The 16,640-nt window shown below is 42.6% G+C and overlaps 2 protein-coding genes across 2 annotated transcripts; one reads left to right on the top strand and one right to left on the bottom strand.

Annotated features, from left to right (window-relative positions):
• The first annotated feature begins 959 nt into the window (after nucleotides 1-959).
• fam118b (family with sequence similarity 118 member B) lies at nucleotides 960-10,098 on the top strand. Its single transcript, XM_080509788.1, has 9 exons — nucleotides 960-1,180; nucleotides 1,317-1,369; nucleotides 1,894-1,983; nucleotides 2,233-2,485; nucleotides 6,978-7,205; nucleotides 7,935-8,063; nucleotides 8,215-8,512; nucleotides 8,647-8,715; nucleotides 8,997-10,098. Exons 3-9 carry the CDS (start codon nucleotides 1,901-1,903, stop codon nucleotides 9,008-9,010), a joined length of 1,074 nt encoding a protein of 357 aa, XP_080365914.1. The 5' UTR covers nucleotides 960-1,180; nucleotides 1,317-1,369; nucleotides 1,894-1,900; the 3' UTR covers nucleotides 9,011-10,098.
• Nucleotides 10,099-10,276: 178 nt separating this feature from the next.
• Nucleotides 10,277-16,411, bottom strand: srpra (SRP receptor subunit alpha). Its single transcript, XM_080506892.1, has 15 exons — nucleotides 16,345-16,411; nucleotides 16,089-16,226; nucleotides 15,718-15,801; nucleotides 15,446-15,609; nucleotides 14,379-14,539; nucleotides 14,125-14,290; nucleotides 13,854-14,007; nucleotides 13,616-13,749; nucleotides 13,396-13,517; nucleotides 13,217-13,303; nucleotides 12,903-13,075; nucleotides 12,302-12,515; nucleotides 12,026-12,189; nucleotides 11,716-11,814; nucleotides 10,277-11,336 (listed from the first exon to the last, which is right to left on the bottom strand). The coding sequence occupies exons 2-15, from the start codon at nucleotides 16,209-16,211 to the stop codon at nucleotides 11,208-11,210; spliced, it is 1,974 nt and encodes a 657-aa protein (XP_080363018.1). The 5' UTR covers nucleotides 16,212-16,226; nucleotides 16,345-16,411; the 3' UTR covers nucleotides 10,277-11,207.
• Between the last annotated feature and the right edge of the window lie 229 nt (nucleotides 16,412-16,640).

Here is a 16,640-nt window from a genome sequence, read left to right as displayed (position 1 = left end):
GAACAATTACTACCAGACTGACAGCGCAATGTGAATAAAGTTGTATTTTGTCAAAAATGTTTAATGATCAGCAGTTAAATGCTATTTTCGGCTGGTGGGAGATGGAAATCTGGATGTCACTATATCTGCATAAGTCCTGGTCTTTCAGGACTGAGTGATTAAGTTACCTTCGTCAACAAATGTTTGGCGTCCCAGAAGGATGGGTGACTAACAAGTTAGCTGAGAAGAATATTTATTTATTTATTTATTTAACCAAATTTTCACAAAAACTACTCACCCAAATTGCTTGATGAAGCTACCTGGAGTGTGGAGATGGCAAGGAGTGCCAGTTCTAGTTTATGTAATGACCAAATCTGTTTGGATGGGCATGCAATACTTAGATATTTATAACAGATCACATTGTACTTTTTTTTTATTAACAAATGAAAAAGAGACAATTGGTATGACGGGAAGTGATTCTGACATTTCTGTCTTAGTGTATATGTATTTGCATGCATGACGATAATATTTATTACAGATCCAAATTTGTCATTTTTGCACAGAACCTGGTGGGAATTTACTGTACAAGCAAGACGAATTGAAGTCAGAGATCATAATGTACTATTGTACGCACCTTAAAAAGAACTGATGCGTTCATGTACGATGTACATTTTCGTCCTGACGAATGTCATCATCCGAAGGTGAAGGTATGGTGTTTTGCATTCGAAAAGTGAAGGCAAACAAGCATGTCAAAAACGTCCTTTACTTCACGGCAATACAAGCTTGATTTCCCCCCCTGTTAATAAGTAATGTTTTCCTTCCGTGTCAGTCAACAAAACATTGACGTGTCCGTTCGCCCATGCCGCAAGTCGAAGCGTCGGAGTGTGGGTTTGTCCCACAGCACGTGAACGCATCCGAAGAGCCGGCGTCAGGCGGCGTCTTTAGCGACTTCAGACGGGCGATGTGCGGGGAAGCGACGGGAGACCACGGCGCAGCCTTTTATACTCTTTAACCGTATCCAGGAGGAACTGCTGCTCCTCGCGTCGTCACTGTGAATAACCATCGTTTTTAGTCGCTCCGTGTGCAGCATGACGAGGAAACCAGCGGCGCTTTCTGCCGTCTAACACCACCCGGGCGACTTAGCTTAAAACAACAACAAAAACTCTCGAAACGCTCGCTGTGTTCGTCTCGCTCGGTTTTGGTAAGCTTTCCAGGTAAACTCTCCAGACGCTGACGTTAACTTTATTTCCAGGTCAGCATCAGAAAAGCTTAAAGCGGGTTTAACGCAGTTTAACGAAGCTCGGGTTAATAATACGCGCTCGACTTGAACTTTACAGGAGTGCGACGTGAACAGAAGTAAACATTGGACTTTTACCTCATTTCCATTAAGGTAAGGACCTGGATTAAAAGCTGTGTTTGACCCTAAGCTGCTGTGAAGCTTGACTATTCGGCCCATTGTGCCCAATGCCACAGCGGGTATCACTGAGGACGCTTGGGTCTGAGACGCTCACCACACACGTGTCCCTCAATGCTAGACTGTTATAGCATCGATCACTTTACATTATTAGAGACGTTAATGGCTATCAGGCACATGGTGCTGTAACTTGGTGTCAGGTTTCCTGGACAAGTGTAGCTTGTAATTGTGTAATGATCTTAGCGTGTGTCATCAGAGAGGTGTGTTGCCAGGAGCATTTATAAACTTAGTTCCTGTTAGCCTGCTGTTGTGATGCCAAGATGTGAGTCAAATCTGCCTATCACATACATTTTAAGAGTAATTAATATGTTTCAGTACTGACTTGTCCACCGAGAGATGGATTTCTCGGGACTATCAAGTATGAGGTTGTTTACTGAAGTAATCGTTATTTAACTTGCGAGGTCTTGGATTATATTTGTCTGATCATGTTTCTCTTCCAGGAGCTGGATGGCTTCTGTTGTGTCAGTGAAAACTGAGAAGAGACCTGCAGCTGATTCTCAGGATGCAGACTCCAATGCCAAGAAGCCCAGGTAAGTTTTGAGTGTTGCCTCATGTGCTTTCAGGGCTGCACATCATTCACTAGTCCTGTCATCGGGACTGGCTTTCAAATTCTTGAGTTGCTCGTTCTTGCCTTTCCTTTCATAAAGGTATGCATTAGTTCTACACCGCGTGCCCGTGCCCTTGAAAACACTTTGCTTCGCCTTCATGCCGTCGGGAGGATCTGGGAAGCATCGTCATTTTTGGAACCATCATCACTCCCATCTCTGTCTGCCCCAAAGGAAACTGCTGCCCAGCCTGAAGACCAAGCGAGCGCCTGAGCTGGTCCTGGTGATCGGCACAGGGGTCAGCTCTGCCGTGGCCCCTCAGGTCCCGGCTCTCCGCTCCTGGAAAGGTCTCATCCAGGCTTTGCTGGATGCAGCGAATGACTTCGATCTTCTCGAGGAGGAGGAGAGTCGGCGTTTTCAGAAACACATGAGAGAAGATAAGAATTTGGTGCACGTGGCCCATGACCTCATTCAGAAACTTTCTCCGGTAAGACTGTCTGAGCTTGTTTTGCCCTTTGCTGCTGTGTTGTCCGTCACCCATTCACACATGTTGGACAGTCCTGACCTCAGCTGATGCCGTTTAGTTTAAACCTCTATAGATTGGCGTGACCCGTTTTGACCTTATCTGATTGAAAGACCTGTTGCTAATAAGGCTTTTGTTAGATGCCCTGTTTTGAGGAACACATCAATGCCAACATGTTCTAGTCAATGTATTGCTTCGTGAAAACACAAGGATGAAGGCAGGTAATGGGAAACAAAATAGTTCCTTTTTTTATTACCTTGTGTCACTCCTTTATCAATAGCACTATACACAATATGCAAACCTGCACAGAGGAAGGTTTTATCTTTCTAAAAGTCTTTATGCTTTTATTAGCCTTTCATTGTTTAATTAAAAAAAATAAAAAATCGTTTGGATCACAGAGTATTCTGGCCTCTGCTGTTTTAGTTTAAGCCACAAATTAAAAAAAAAGTTTTTATTGGTCAAAACTTCCATAAACTGTTGAAGTGATGTAGTACAAATTTACTGTTGCTTTTATTTAGGTTATTATAGTCGTTTCTTCAGCCTAAAACCTGTCGCTACAAAAGCTTTCTATTATCATTCAATCAGAAATGCTATTTTTCCGTCACTTTTTATTGTTGTTTTCTGCTTTTGGGGATGACTGGTTCTTGTTTATGTTGATGCCGCCCAGGTTCAAAGAAGAAAACACAACGTATGAGCACATATACAAACCAAATGAGCCATATTCTATTAAGGCAAAACCTCACAGGAGCAGTAAAGAAAAAAACAAATATTGACATTATTGTACTTGAATAGTATTTTGACTTCTTGTACTTTTGACTTTCAGACATTTTTGTACTTTTTAATATAGTATGTAATAAAAAAAAAAAAATACTGTTTACACAATTTAATCTCGTTCACTATTTTCTACAGTGCACACCCACAATTTGAATTAACATTAAATATTTGATGTGCGTGCTTGTCTTCATCCATTTATCAAAGAAAATCCCTATTTTATATTTAAATTCATCCACAAGACAAATGATCATACTGTTGTTTAGTGTGACTGTGATCGTTTAATAGTCAAATCTGCTTGCAATTGACAATGTATTTAAATTATGTTTCACGTCACTTACACTTTTTGAGCTTTTGAGAACAGTCCTTTCTAAAATGTAGTTGTGTTTAGCCAAATTTCGGTAATGTAATAGTAGTTGGTGCTCTATTCTAAGTTGGATAAACAGAAGCACTTTTTTAGTCAATTAGCCAAATCATAGGATAAAATCATGTCGGTATCATCTGATGATATGATGAAACACATTTCCAGAAAAGGACATCACCATCCGGTTCAGTGAGAAACGGCAGGGTTTTTTTTTCTTTTTCTTTTTTCTTTTTCTTTTTAAAGATAGAAAATCCAAATCCGTGATTAAGTAAGATATAAAAGTCCCTTTTATAACACACTGCATATCAAATAGATTAGATCGTTACATATATAAACGAATGAAAATGCTCCTATTTACATATGACTCAGTTCCATCAGTAGTGAACCAGTCTGGTCTGGACCAGGGCTGGCAGATGGGAGTCTTAATACCGTTTGCCTCCTGTGTTAGTCATGTCTCATCGCACCTTTGACATTGATAAAACACGCTTTGTTTCAGCCCTCAGCCTGTTGCAACAAAGGGAACAAACAGCGCTTTTATGGCTTTATCCGTCGTGTTTATTTCAATCCACAGTCGCGCAGACATCAGCCCGCTCCCGTTGGCTACAGACACAGCGGGGTCCAGCATGCCGAGGAGAACAAAAATACAACAACAAAAAAACAAGCGTACAATATAATGTGAACCATTCACTCTCCCCTTTCACCTCTGGCTCGGATTTTCCACTCAGACAGATTTAGAGCGACCCCCAAGTGTACAGTAAGTTAAAGTAGAGCATATGTCTGCATCATAAAACGCCATTCATAATGTACATGTGTAGATATTTTCTCACATTGAAGCAGTAGAGTTGTGGTGAGAGGTTTTATCATCTTCTCACAGTAGAAAAGGAAATTCTTCCGAAGTTGTGAATAATAAGGTTCGCCGGAGGCATTGGGTGAGATGCAGTGTGAAGTTTAACCCCCACTTGTTCCAGGAAATCGTCCCAGAACTCCTGGCATGTCCAATTGTTCAGGACTGTGAGAATTCTGCCTCCTCTCCACTTTTATTCACGTTACCATGGGGAGAGAGAGGTTAACCCACTTTTATGGATTTGTGTATCAGCTGAGTTCCTTTGGTCTGCGATGAAGTACTCTGGAAGTAATGAGGGTAATCTGAAGTTAAAACTCAATGCGACTGCTTTTACCTTAAATCCCATCACACCTTTAAGCTTGGCGACAACAAGTCCGAGGCTGATTACAATTCAGATGGGAAATGTAAATGGTTTCTTTCAAAAGATTAATCAGTGAAACAGTCAATCGTGTGTTTATGTTCATTAAGATCATAATCTGAGTTGTATTAATCCTCAATCTGCCACAGTATGCAAATGAGGACTCCACATGTATGTTGCTGAAATAGGTTTAACACAGAAGGATTTTTCCTAAGTCTATTGCATTTTATCCGTGGAAAGATTCTGACATATTAGGGGGAAAGTATCTATTCATTTTGTATAGACATTTAAAGGCCTGCACTGTGAAACTGGATTTTCTCTTATCGAGGTAACTTCAGACATTAGCTCTGGGTTTTACATCCTACGACTCTTGTTCACTTGTTACCGGGGTAAATCACCATGGTAACATACGCTGAATGGCTCACTTGCTGGATAGGAGATCAACTAGTGACCAATCGGATCTCTTGGGAAATGCGTGGATCATGAGAGGAGTGCTGAGGAGAGAAACAGTTTTTAGGTAAAATACAAACTTGTAAATAAATAAATACACTTGGCCAGAAATATAACCTTTGCCACCAACTTCCGTTGGCAAAGGTAATAATAATGGTCACACATGGCACAACTGCAGAAACATGAATCCTCACCATTACGGTGAGAAATTACACTAGTATTCCAAAACTCACGTGGGAGAAACTGAGGCTCAAAAGAACTCGCTGTAAAATATAAACGAAAGGAAAAGCACAGAGGAAGCTCTGTCCTCAACGTCTTTGCAGTGGAAATGGAGTGATCGGAGTGCAGTCGGTTTATACTGCCCAATGAATTAATATTGTACAAACTCACAAAGGTACGCATTAACAGATTATGGCTTTTGATATGGCAACAGTGTTGCTTTTGCCCTGGATGATGCAGTTGAATTCTTCAGAATTTTGAAAAATCATTGTTTTGCTCCTCTGTTGTGTAATAAGCTGCTCTGCGGGGTTTGCGACTGATCAGACGCTGTAAAAATGTCCCTTTTTAAATGAACGCGCACCAGTCAAGCCGAGGTTGAATTGGCGAGTTGATCGTCTGCTTGGCAGTATCACTCATCAAGAATTGAGAATGCCGTACAGGTCTATGGCATTGCTGACCAGTGTGTTGACGACTTGTTACATAAGTTCAGAGATGGTCCAAGGACACAGAGATCAGGTTGGCTGCTGGAGACACTTGATGTGGATAATGAGCTTCTTCCTGTGGAAAGGACTCATGCTGTTGAGCCCATTAGAGCTGTAATCTGGAGAAGTTGGTGCAACGTTGCCTTTGTGCTTGGATCACCTTGGTCACTGCAACTCTGCTCTACACTTAGCTATTCTTAGCAGCCTGACTCCTCCTACCACTGTATTTTTTTTTTTTTTTTTAAACAATAGCCCCATGAATGTAAGGATGTGCTGTTAGCCTGAATGACCACAGCCATCAATCTCTCATCTGACGGAGGTTGAAGAAGACTTGAAGAGCAAGATACCGAATCAGAGAGGATTACTTAAAGGAGCATTTGAATCAGAAAACAGATGTTTCTGCTCCAACCACCCAAGCTGCAAGATGAGTTTAAAATCCTATGAAGGACCGTTCTAAGGAAAGCGTTGCTCATAGAAAATGTGGCATGTTTAAACCAATTCAGTGGTGACTTGGTAAAAACACAAACTCTGCAAATACTTCTGTGGCTTCTTCTGAAGGGAAAATCCTTTTGTCATGTCTTCTGCTCTGAGTGAAGAAACGTTTAACACTCTGCTGTTGCTCAACCTGGATTAATGCACACGATTATTTTAAGGAACTTGATGCTCACACATCACATGCACTCTTGAGTCAATCCTGTGTTGTGAGTTTGCACATCGGAGCTACAATTTGATCAAGTTGCCGGTATTTCAATTTAATTCAATATGGAATACTTATTTAAAGTTTTTAATTGCGAGTGTTCCATAAGATAGGAAGTGTTACTATCATGCCAGTATTGGGTAGCTCGATCAGCATATTAATTGATGTAGTATCCCCAAAACTAGATTCAACCAGACTTTGCAGACCTGCATCGAAAATTGCGCCGATCAATTCCTATCAGTCATTGCTGGATGTTGTTGTTTCTTTACAGAGAACGGGCAATGTGAGATCCACATTCTTCAAAGATTGCCTGTACGAAGTGTTTGACGATTTGGAGTGCAAGATGGAGCACGCCGGAAAGCATCTCCTGCGGTCCGTGCTGCAGCTGATGGAGAGCGGCGCACTCGTCCTCACTACAAATTTTGACAACCTACTAGAGATCTACGCAGCCCACCAGGCCACCAAACTGGAGTCTCTGGACCTGACGGACGAGAAAAAGGTAGAACAATGTTTGGATTTTGCTCTGGCGTTAATCGAGCCGTCCTCACACAATGCATACTGTCAGCATTTTGCTAATGCCAAGTGTAAAGGTCAGCAAAGCACTCGATACATTTAGCACTGCATGTTTAGAAGGGCTCAAAGTATAGCTTTGAAATCCTGACAAAGTTTGGTTTTATCTACACACTGATAACTCAAGTATTACTGTCCGATTTCTTTAAAAAAAATAGGTAAATCACCTTGTAATGACGCTTGCCGTTTAAGCCCATTGCACGATCGTTCAGTGAATTTACCCGTCGGTTAGAAATGCAGAAAATGCTTTGATCTGAAACCGCCCTTTGTCTGACAGGCGGAGGAAAGTTAAAGTTCGTGTCATCGTTAAACTGGTGTCGAATTTTATTGATGAAACAATATTTGCTTAAGGACACTGAAGGGGAAGTGTGTGTATGTTCCTGGTACAGGTAATTTATTTCTTCGCTGATCATGTTTTCAGCAAAGCCTCATTTACATACAGTAGCATATAATGTATGTTCCAGTTAACTGACGGTTAATGACCCGTTAAAGGGAACAAACAAATCGCAAAGAATTGATCCGTTTTTCCTCATCCTTTGGTTTGCCCCTCAGTCCTGGTATTTATGCCTCATCTCCATCAGGGCTAATACGCTTCCAGCCAAAACAGGATTTTGTTCACCGGACTGTTAAGTGTGTGTACGCTCATGTGTTTGCGTAGGTGTTGGAGTGGGCTCAGGAGAAACGGAGGTTAAGTGTTCTCCACATCCATGGCGTGTACACCAACCCCAGCGGCATCGTGCTGCACCCTGCTGGTTATCAGAATGTATTAAGGAACACAGAAGTTATGGTGAGTACGAACCGTTTTAATCAAGACAGATTGGGTGGCTTTTTTTAAAATTTAAATCAATATACATTATGTAAAAAGTATATCCTAGTGCTTCTTAAAAAAAAAAAAGTTCATTCCTTGGACTGAATTGTTGTTGTGCGTGTTCCCGCAGCGTGAGATCCAGAAGCTGTACGAGACCAAATCGTTTGTGTTCCTCGGGTGCGGGCGCACGGTGGACGACACCACCTTCCAGGCGTTGTTCTTGGAGGCAGTCAAACACAAGTCGGACCTGGAACATTTCATGCTTGTGCGGCGGGAGGACGTGGGCGAGTTCAAGAAGCTGCGCGACAACATGCTGGACAAGGGCATCAAGGTCATCTCCTATGGAGATGAGTATGCCGACCTGCCCGAGTACTTCGAGAGGCTGGCCAACGAGATCTGCAACCGGGACGCGTCTACCAATGGCTTGGGTAAGGACGGTGAGGGCCAATCAAAAGCAATGCTGAGAGAGAGATGTGGGATTTTCTCGCAGTACACCTTCATGAAAGGAGGTCCGAAAATAAGCTGTTCACATTTAGTAATGTTGTTCCATCTCCATCCACAGAGTCTCCCTCACAACACGGGGAGGAGCAGCAGCAGAATGGCTGCAACACACAGAAAAGCCTCCTTCAAGGTTAGGCTTGACTGCGAGTCACTTTCTGGAGACTTTTTCAAAATGACATTAAAAACCTTGTTGAAGAACCTTGTTTTCCTACTGCATGCTGGTAGTCACAAAATCCAAGTCTGGTCTTCATTGTCAGTGACAAAGGACCTGCTGGTATTTCTTTACAGTGATACAGCTGACTGTGCAGTATTATTATTGTCACTGGCAACGATGCAGTTGATACTCCGTGTTTTTCATCTGTTCACCTAAGTTGTTTTTTTTTTTTTTTCCTCCTTTTCTTTTTGCCCCAGACTATCATTCCTGACAGGTACACAATTGGGATCAGTGTCACTCAGTATTCTCCTCACTTCTACAAAGACCACTCTACTCCAGGTAGCAAAGAAGTTTGGTTTTATTGAATGGATTTAGGAAGTTTTATTCCAATTTCTTTTTTTTTTTTTCTTTTTTTTAAAGGAAAGAGGTTTGTGTTATCAACCTCACAATCCCCTAATATCACAGCTCTTGCCATACACAATGTAAATGTTTAGGAATCCTCGGTGCGAGTGCAGACGAGCAGTGTCATTGTATGCAGATTAATGGCTTGTTTATCTTAATTAAACTGACAGAAATTGGCTGTGAGAATGCAGCAAAACAAGCTGCTGCACCTTGAACAACCTGCTCTGGAAGAACGTTTGATGCGGAGGCTGTAACAAGCATTACATAATTTGGTCTGCAGAGTCGGGTGTTTATGGAGTAAATGAAACTTGAATCCAGACCGACGGTTGGAAAGACGTGGGTACGAGTCATCCCGAGGCACACCGTAATTTCCGGACTATAAGCCAGTGTTTTTAACCCTTCGGCTTATAGAATGACACGGCTAATTTAGGGATTTTTCTGTATTAATGCTCTTCATGCCACCAGATTCTACTTCCGCATTTAGATGCATGCTGTTTAAGCTCCTCTGCTTCTCCAAAACTTGACCTAAAAGTGAGCGTTTCTGCTCTTCGTGACCTAGTCTCGTGCCGCTTTCCCTTGTCCAGAATGGCCGTGATGCGTTCAGGTGCATTATGCAAGACTGCCCTGCTACGCTCAGAATCACAATCGGCAAATTAAAATACTTTAACAACAGATATAAAACCTGGACACCTGCGGCTTAAAGTCAAGTGTGGCCTATATATGCACTTTTTTTGGGGGGGAAATTTGCAGGTGCGACTTATAGCCAGGTCCGCTCAATACTGTACATGACAAACTGTTTCACTCGATTTTTAATTGTTATGTAGGATGTGTTCATAGCAGTGCTATGTTGGTAGCAATCTCCTGTCACTCCTGTGCTGAAAATAAGAAACGTTCTTTGTAAGTCTTTTTGTATTTTTAATACGCGCATGTTTTCTGACCTAGTATTTATAAATACTATTTTCCAAATAAAGCTTTGGGTATCTTATTGGTTCCGACGCCGTCGTGTGATATGGACACAGCCTGCACGTTTCCCTGCAACACAAAAGGGTCCAAACGGTTGTAGCATATAGCAGCTTTATTTAGAAATGTTTACATTCTCATAAATTAGCTCAAGGGGGGGGGGGGGGGGGGGGGCTAGAGATAATTAAGACAGATTTTCTCGTACAAATAATGAATAAATCGAAAAATAAATAAATGGGCCAATGACTTCAAGCCACCACATAAGATTTATGGACACTGAACTAAAATCTCATCAGCTTCAAAGTCTCCATCTGATAATGAAAATGAGTAAAGTGGGTTAGGGGGGGGTGAGAAACTATGGAAAACAATTGAAACCAGTACATGGAGAAGTAGTGAGCTGCTATATGAAAGAGCAGCGTCCATGAAGTCAGATTTATTTCAAAACAATGACACAAACACCAAATAACCTGACAAGTGACAGATGGTCAATTGTGATCAGTTTCCTATGGGGGGGGGGACACCATATGAACCGTGGGGTTATTCTGAGTTCGATAACCTTCCATCTAGTGAGTGAGTCCACCAGCAGAGGAGACAAGAGAGGCACTATGGTCACTAAGCTGTCCTCGGGCACAGGCAGCTGCTGAAATGTCACATCCAGCGAGCCCTTCACGACCTGCCCTCATTTACATGAAGGTGGGGGGGTGGAACCAACTGACAAGATGCCAAGTGGAGAATTTTTATGAAGTCTTTACTATGTAAACCATCAAAATGACAGTTAGGTCCATTTCGTCGACTAAAAATGTCTTTTGGATGCGACTTGATGTTTGTTAGAATGCAAACCCATCGGAGGTACTTCCTAGTTTGGCCCAAAAGTTTATAAATATATCGAAGGGAGGCTTATCGGACTTAGTTGTGAAACTGGTGTTTTGTTTTGTTTTTTTAAGTGTGCCCTCCATCCTGTGCATGACTCCAGTTCATCCGTGAAATGCAAAGTAGAGAGGGGTAAAAGTCAGGAGGACGACAGACAGAGGCTGGAACAACTTGTGGCAGCGCAGCAAAGGTTGGCGTCGAGGTGACGACGAATGGACAGCGGAGCATGTAGCCACTTAAGCCTTCATCAGGGCGCTGACCACGGCGCGGGCGTTGAGGCTGCGCAGGTCGTTGTAGGTCTGGCCCGTGCCCACGAACACGATGGGTTGGCCTGTGATGTACGTCATGGAGATGGCAGCGCCGACCTGTGAAAACGGAAGAACGACTTTAACTGATGGTTGTAAAATTGTCATAACTGTCAGAGGTCCAATAAATAAATTACTATTCATAAACCTACCACAAAGAATTATGAGAGATTAGCCAGCTCATGTGTTTATAAAGGACTAAATATGTGTCATACTAATTAAAAGGATTTGAAATAAATACACAAGTTTAGAGTCATTTTAACTGATAAGTTATAAACTGTAGCTTTATGACTTAAGTTTAATAAAAACATCATACTTCAACAGGTTGTGACAAAACGAAAGAGCACGACGGTTCACATTTGACTTCAAAAACAATGTTTTAGAGGTCAGGGAAGAATAATTTCGAGGGTTTAGGGAAAAAAATTATTAAAAAAACTACCTTATCATCAATGGTATCAAACTTGGTGAGAACAATTCCATCAATGAGGCGAGGCTTGTCAGACATGGAGTGATCTGCCAGAGCCTGATTGAACTTCACCTGAAGAAACAAAACCGATCAAGTGGTGTCATTCACGAGAAAGCAGATGAAGACTTGAGTACTACGTTTCCTGCTTGATACTGTAATGGAGGTCGATAACCGTGTGACACAAACACATCTGTGCAAACATGATGAGCCACTAAACGAGCAGCTCGATGGGACAACACTGACCCCTGCTGGCTCACGGAAGCAAAGACAAGACTCCACTCACCAGCTGGTCAACTGCTTCGTTTCCCACCAGGGCCTCACCGACAAACAGCACGAGGTCAGGCATGTTCACTGCAATAAGTTTGGCCAGGGCTGTCATGAGGGGGGCGTTGTCCTGCATACGCCCAGCAGTGTCCACCAGCACCACGTCAAAGGCCTGGTTGCGTGCTGGAGCGACCGAACACAGAAAGCATAAACGTGAGGTGTTGAGATACAGCCGGTCTTAACAGGAGGGAAACACAAGCTAACAACTGTAATAATAATAATAATAATAAGTTACCATAGGCAATAGCCTCCATAGCAATTCCAGCTGCATCCTTGCCGTAGCCCTTCTCATAGAGCTGGACCACCGGCCGGCCCCCGTGCTGCTCCGGGGGGTGCAGAGAGTTCAGACGGCGCTGATGTGTGCGGAGCTGCTCCACGGCCCCGGCACGAAAGGTGTCGCAGGCGGCAATCAAAACGGTAAAACCGTTCTCGATCAACCAGAAGGAGATCTGGAACAAAACGGAGAGAAGGCAGCTTTAAAACTCCAGACGTTGTTTGGTATCCTTCATGAATTAACCTATCTGGAACCAATGTTACAATGAAAAAAAGAAACGTTCAAAGTGAACTCTATAGATCTTTTGCATACATTTTTTCCCCCATTGTTCCATTTAATTATTCAATGATGATGGCGAATAGAAGCCGTTGTCGAGACATTAATTTTTCTAACTTTATACTAGTCCACAGAGCTTCCACAGACCCATGCCGAGTCAGCACAGTACAGGTCAGGCCACCACTGGATGCTGGTTAATGATCAGCAGACCAACGGGACTTCGAGTATTTTCAGACACACGGTGGGTTTGAGGTAAGTCCCATTGACGGCAACAACGTCAACCAACCTTTGCCAGGTTGGTGGATTTTCCAACTCCGTTGACGCCACAAAACGTAATGATGAAAGGCTTCCGCTGGCTCTGCGCCTCCATGACATCCCTCAGGATGTCCACCCTCCGCTTGGGCTGCAGAATCTGCACCAGCGAGTCTTGAAGGGCCAGCTTTACGGTTGAGGCCACAGCTACACAAACACAAGACATTTATCTACGTTAGATTTTTCATTTTTGACATTTGTGAATCAATCTTTGTGCCGTTTGCATAAAACTAAAAGGGTGAAAACTGTTTCATACAGAACGACTCCACGACATGTGAAAATACTCACTGGTGAATGTGCCCATGACTTTGCCCTCCAGTTTTTTGGCTACAGAGTCACAGAGCCGGGAGGCAATGTCGGCTGCTACATTCTTTGCTGTTGGGTCATAAGGCAGAAGAATGAATGGCAAAGGGCAAACTCTCGCTCTCGTCTTCTGCAGCATTAAGGCAATCGTCATATTATCGTACCGATGAGGTGATCCCTCATCTTCTCCAGCACCGGCTCCATGTCGTCCCGGGAAAGACTCTTGGAGCCCACCAGGCCCTTTAGCATCCCAAACATCCCTCCAAAAGCCCCGCCCCTTTTGGAGCTGACAAACACAGTTTCTCTTTAAAATCTTTAACAGATTGATCTTCGGTACTATTGGGAGCTTTTTTTTCCTCCCCCCTCCAAGAAGCCCTTTGTTACCTTGTTTTGCTTGTTTCACTGACAACCACTCCCTCGTCCTCCTCCTCCTCCTCCTCCTCCTCCACATCTCCTTCCTCACTGGACTCGTAGTCCACGGACTGCAGATCTCCCTTCATTGAGCTTGGCTGCAATCCCTGGAAAGAATGTTGCACCCAATTTAAACGCTTGCAACATGTTAAATGTGAACTTCTCTCCATCCTTAAATATTTCATGACAGAAGTGAAGCTGGATGACATACGGGGTCAATGTGTGCATCCAGATTCTGTTCGCCATTGTTGACAGAATCTTCTCCATTCCCGATGTCGCTGTAGTCCAGGTTCTTGGTGCTGCATCCACCCATGTCCCAAACACGCATCAGTTTCTCCTTCGGCTTTTGAGGCTTTGGGGACTTGCTGTGGTAGAATGAAAAAAAAACCAAACAACAGAAAACTTTAAGTTCAGCTATGTGTTCAGTAGTTTGCCCTGCTACAACCTTCAAATCCCTCTTTAGCCAAAATGCATTGGCTTACCTGGGTTTTTCAGCAGGTGCCCTCATGCGCTTGCGGGAGAATTCCTCCCTCTTCTTTTGCATGATTTCTTCAGGAGTCAAACCCTGGTTGCCATTTTCAACCGTTACCTTCTGGCCAGAGGACGAGGCCTTGGCTTGGTCGCCTTTTCCCAGCTCAGCTGCAGGAGCTGGAAAACATTGCAATGCCAGTCACTTCAGATGGAATCCACCTTACTCTATTTCACAGATGTCAAAGGGACCACAAACTGCACTTACCCTCTTTTTTGGTATTTTTATTCTTCTTGCCACCCTGTTCCTTGCCTTTGTCCCCACCCTTGGTTTCAATCATCGACTTCACAGTTTTTTGGGATTTCTCGGACTCCTTGAAGGACCGCATGTGGGCGGGGCTTCGAGCTTTACTGCTCTCCTCTGCCTCTCTTTGGGTTAAACATTTGATACGTATCAGCATGGAGCACACAAAAATACACAAACACATATTCTATAGCTCAACAAAACCACTTGGTAAAAATAAAATCGAATAAAATTCTCATAATAATAATGCTGCAATAATGACAAAACCCAAAAGCTACAAAAATGGGTCAAACCTTTCTGGCAATAACAAATTAGAGATAATAAGAAATTAGACCATTTGTTGCAATAGAACATGCAAAGATATTAAATTCAAGATAAATAGGCGACAGTTCAAAAGTGTTGCAAGGTTGTGCATTACACTTATCTGTAATAAAACACATTTTACCGTACATTTAGCTGTGTGAAGATCTGAATAAATCCTATCACTTCAGGAAGAGTTTATGTCGGAGCTTTGACCCCTGATGGTGGAGATATGTGCACAACTTCTAATATCAACAAGGACAACAAAGTAATGGCAGAATGTAAACAGGGCGAGGAGTCATAACTTTTAATCAATCCCAAAGTTAGATTTTATCAGCTTTGTGGTATTAAACAGTACAAGACATTGTGCGGGTCCTCCAGATTTATGGAACGTGATTTGTTGATATGCTGCTCAATTTACACTTTCTATAAAATAAAATGACAAATAATAAAATTAATCCATACAGATGTACTGCTGCCTCACAGCAATGCATCAATTTCAAACTTAAGTTTGAATACAGAAAATTCTCCCCAGTTTTCTCAAACAGTCAAAAGGCATGATTTGATGGGTAACTAAATAGATGACGCGTTATTGTGTGTGGGGTCTTCCAGAGTTAGCCACTGAAAATCAATGAATGAATGTTAGCCAGCAATTATCAACATAGCTTTTTAAGAGATGATGTGGAGAAAAGCAAGTGTGGAATTATTCTTGTGACTGGCATTGTTTTTACCTAAGCAGCATCACGAAGTCGTCTTGGAATTCGAAGCTGTTGTTGAGAAGCTTCAGAGCTCCCTTCTGCTCCAGCTCATTCTTGTAGCGATCCCTGAAGTGGAGCTGCACGTCATCTATAAACTTGTCCACATATGTGAGCGTCAGGATCTTTTGAAAACCCACCTGGACAGGGGAGGAACATTTAGAGATGCAAAACATGATCACACAAACAGAACCATTATATAGGATAATTACACAAACGCAGCAGCATCCGACTCATGAGACACTTACCACAAATATCAATTCAAACTCATTGTCGAGCTTGTATTTCAGACTCAGGGCCTCATGATTGAAAGAGTTGTTCCCACTTCGCTCCTGTGAAGCAAAAACAATGTCATGTCATTGCTATTCACACATGTGGGTGAGAAAACTAGTCGCTGGCAACGTGGGAAGTTACTGTAGAGCCATTGCTGTAAATCAGCATTTCGCTCACGAACAACCAGAGCGTAAAATTGTAAGGTTATAAGTGGTTTGTTTTGTAGACAGTTGTTACGCAATAGACGACCATTCGCTTCACGTTAGCGTTAGCATTAGCCTTAGCCTGTGCAGCCATACACTGCTGAACAAGTCCCGACATGAATAAAACCTCCTGCGGGTGTCACCTGGAGAATCACCGAGCGGATCAGAGCGTTGACCGGCCCGGTGAAAGACTCAGTGACCCCGGCTCCCTGGAAACACCACAACACGATTCCCCCTTTGCTGAAGATGGTGAAGAAGTCGAGCATCCTGCCTCCACGGATCTGGATCACGTTAAAAAGAACACAGATGGGATAGAACAAGAGGTTAATAAGAAGATCGATAGCGAGGGAAGCGATTTATATACCTACAAAATGCGAGTGAACGCAGTTCAAACCTCACCAAATGACACCTCGAGTGATATTAAATCCCCCACGAGAGAAATCCCACCAACAGTTTTCGACACGTCAGACGCTGATACCGGAAATGACGCACGCTTCCCGTTTTACATTTTTTTGCGCATGCGCAATTTCTTTTAATGAAATGAAACCTGCCAAAATGAAATAAATACACCATTAAATAATTAGTTATCTAAATAATTACTTACTATTGAAAATTATTACAATCTCAACATAAGGTCAATTTTAATGAAACATTATGGTGCAAAATACAGTGAAATGCAAAAAACCCCACAAAAA

This window comes from Blennius ocellaris, assembly GCF_963422515.1.
Source record: "Blennius ocellaris genome assembly, chromosome: 2".
NCBI lineage: Eukaryota > Metazoa > Chordata > Actinopteri > Blenniiformes > Blenniidae > Blennius > Blennius ocellaris.
This window is presented reverse-complemented; position numbering and strand designations above follow the sequence as displayed.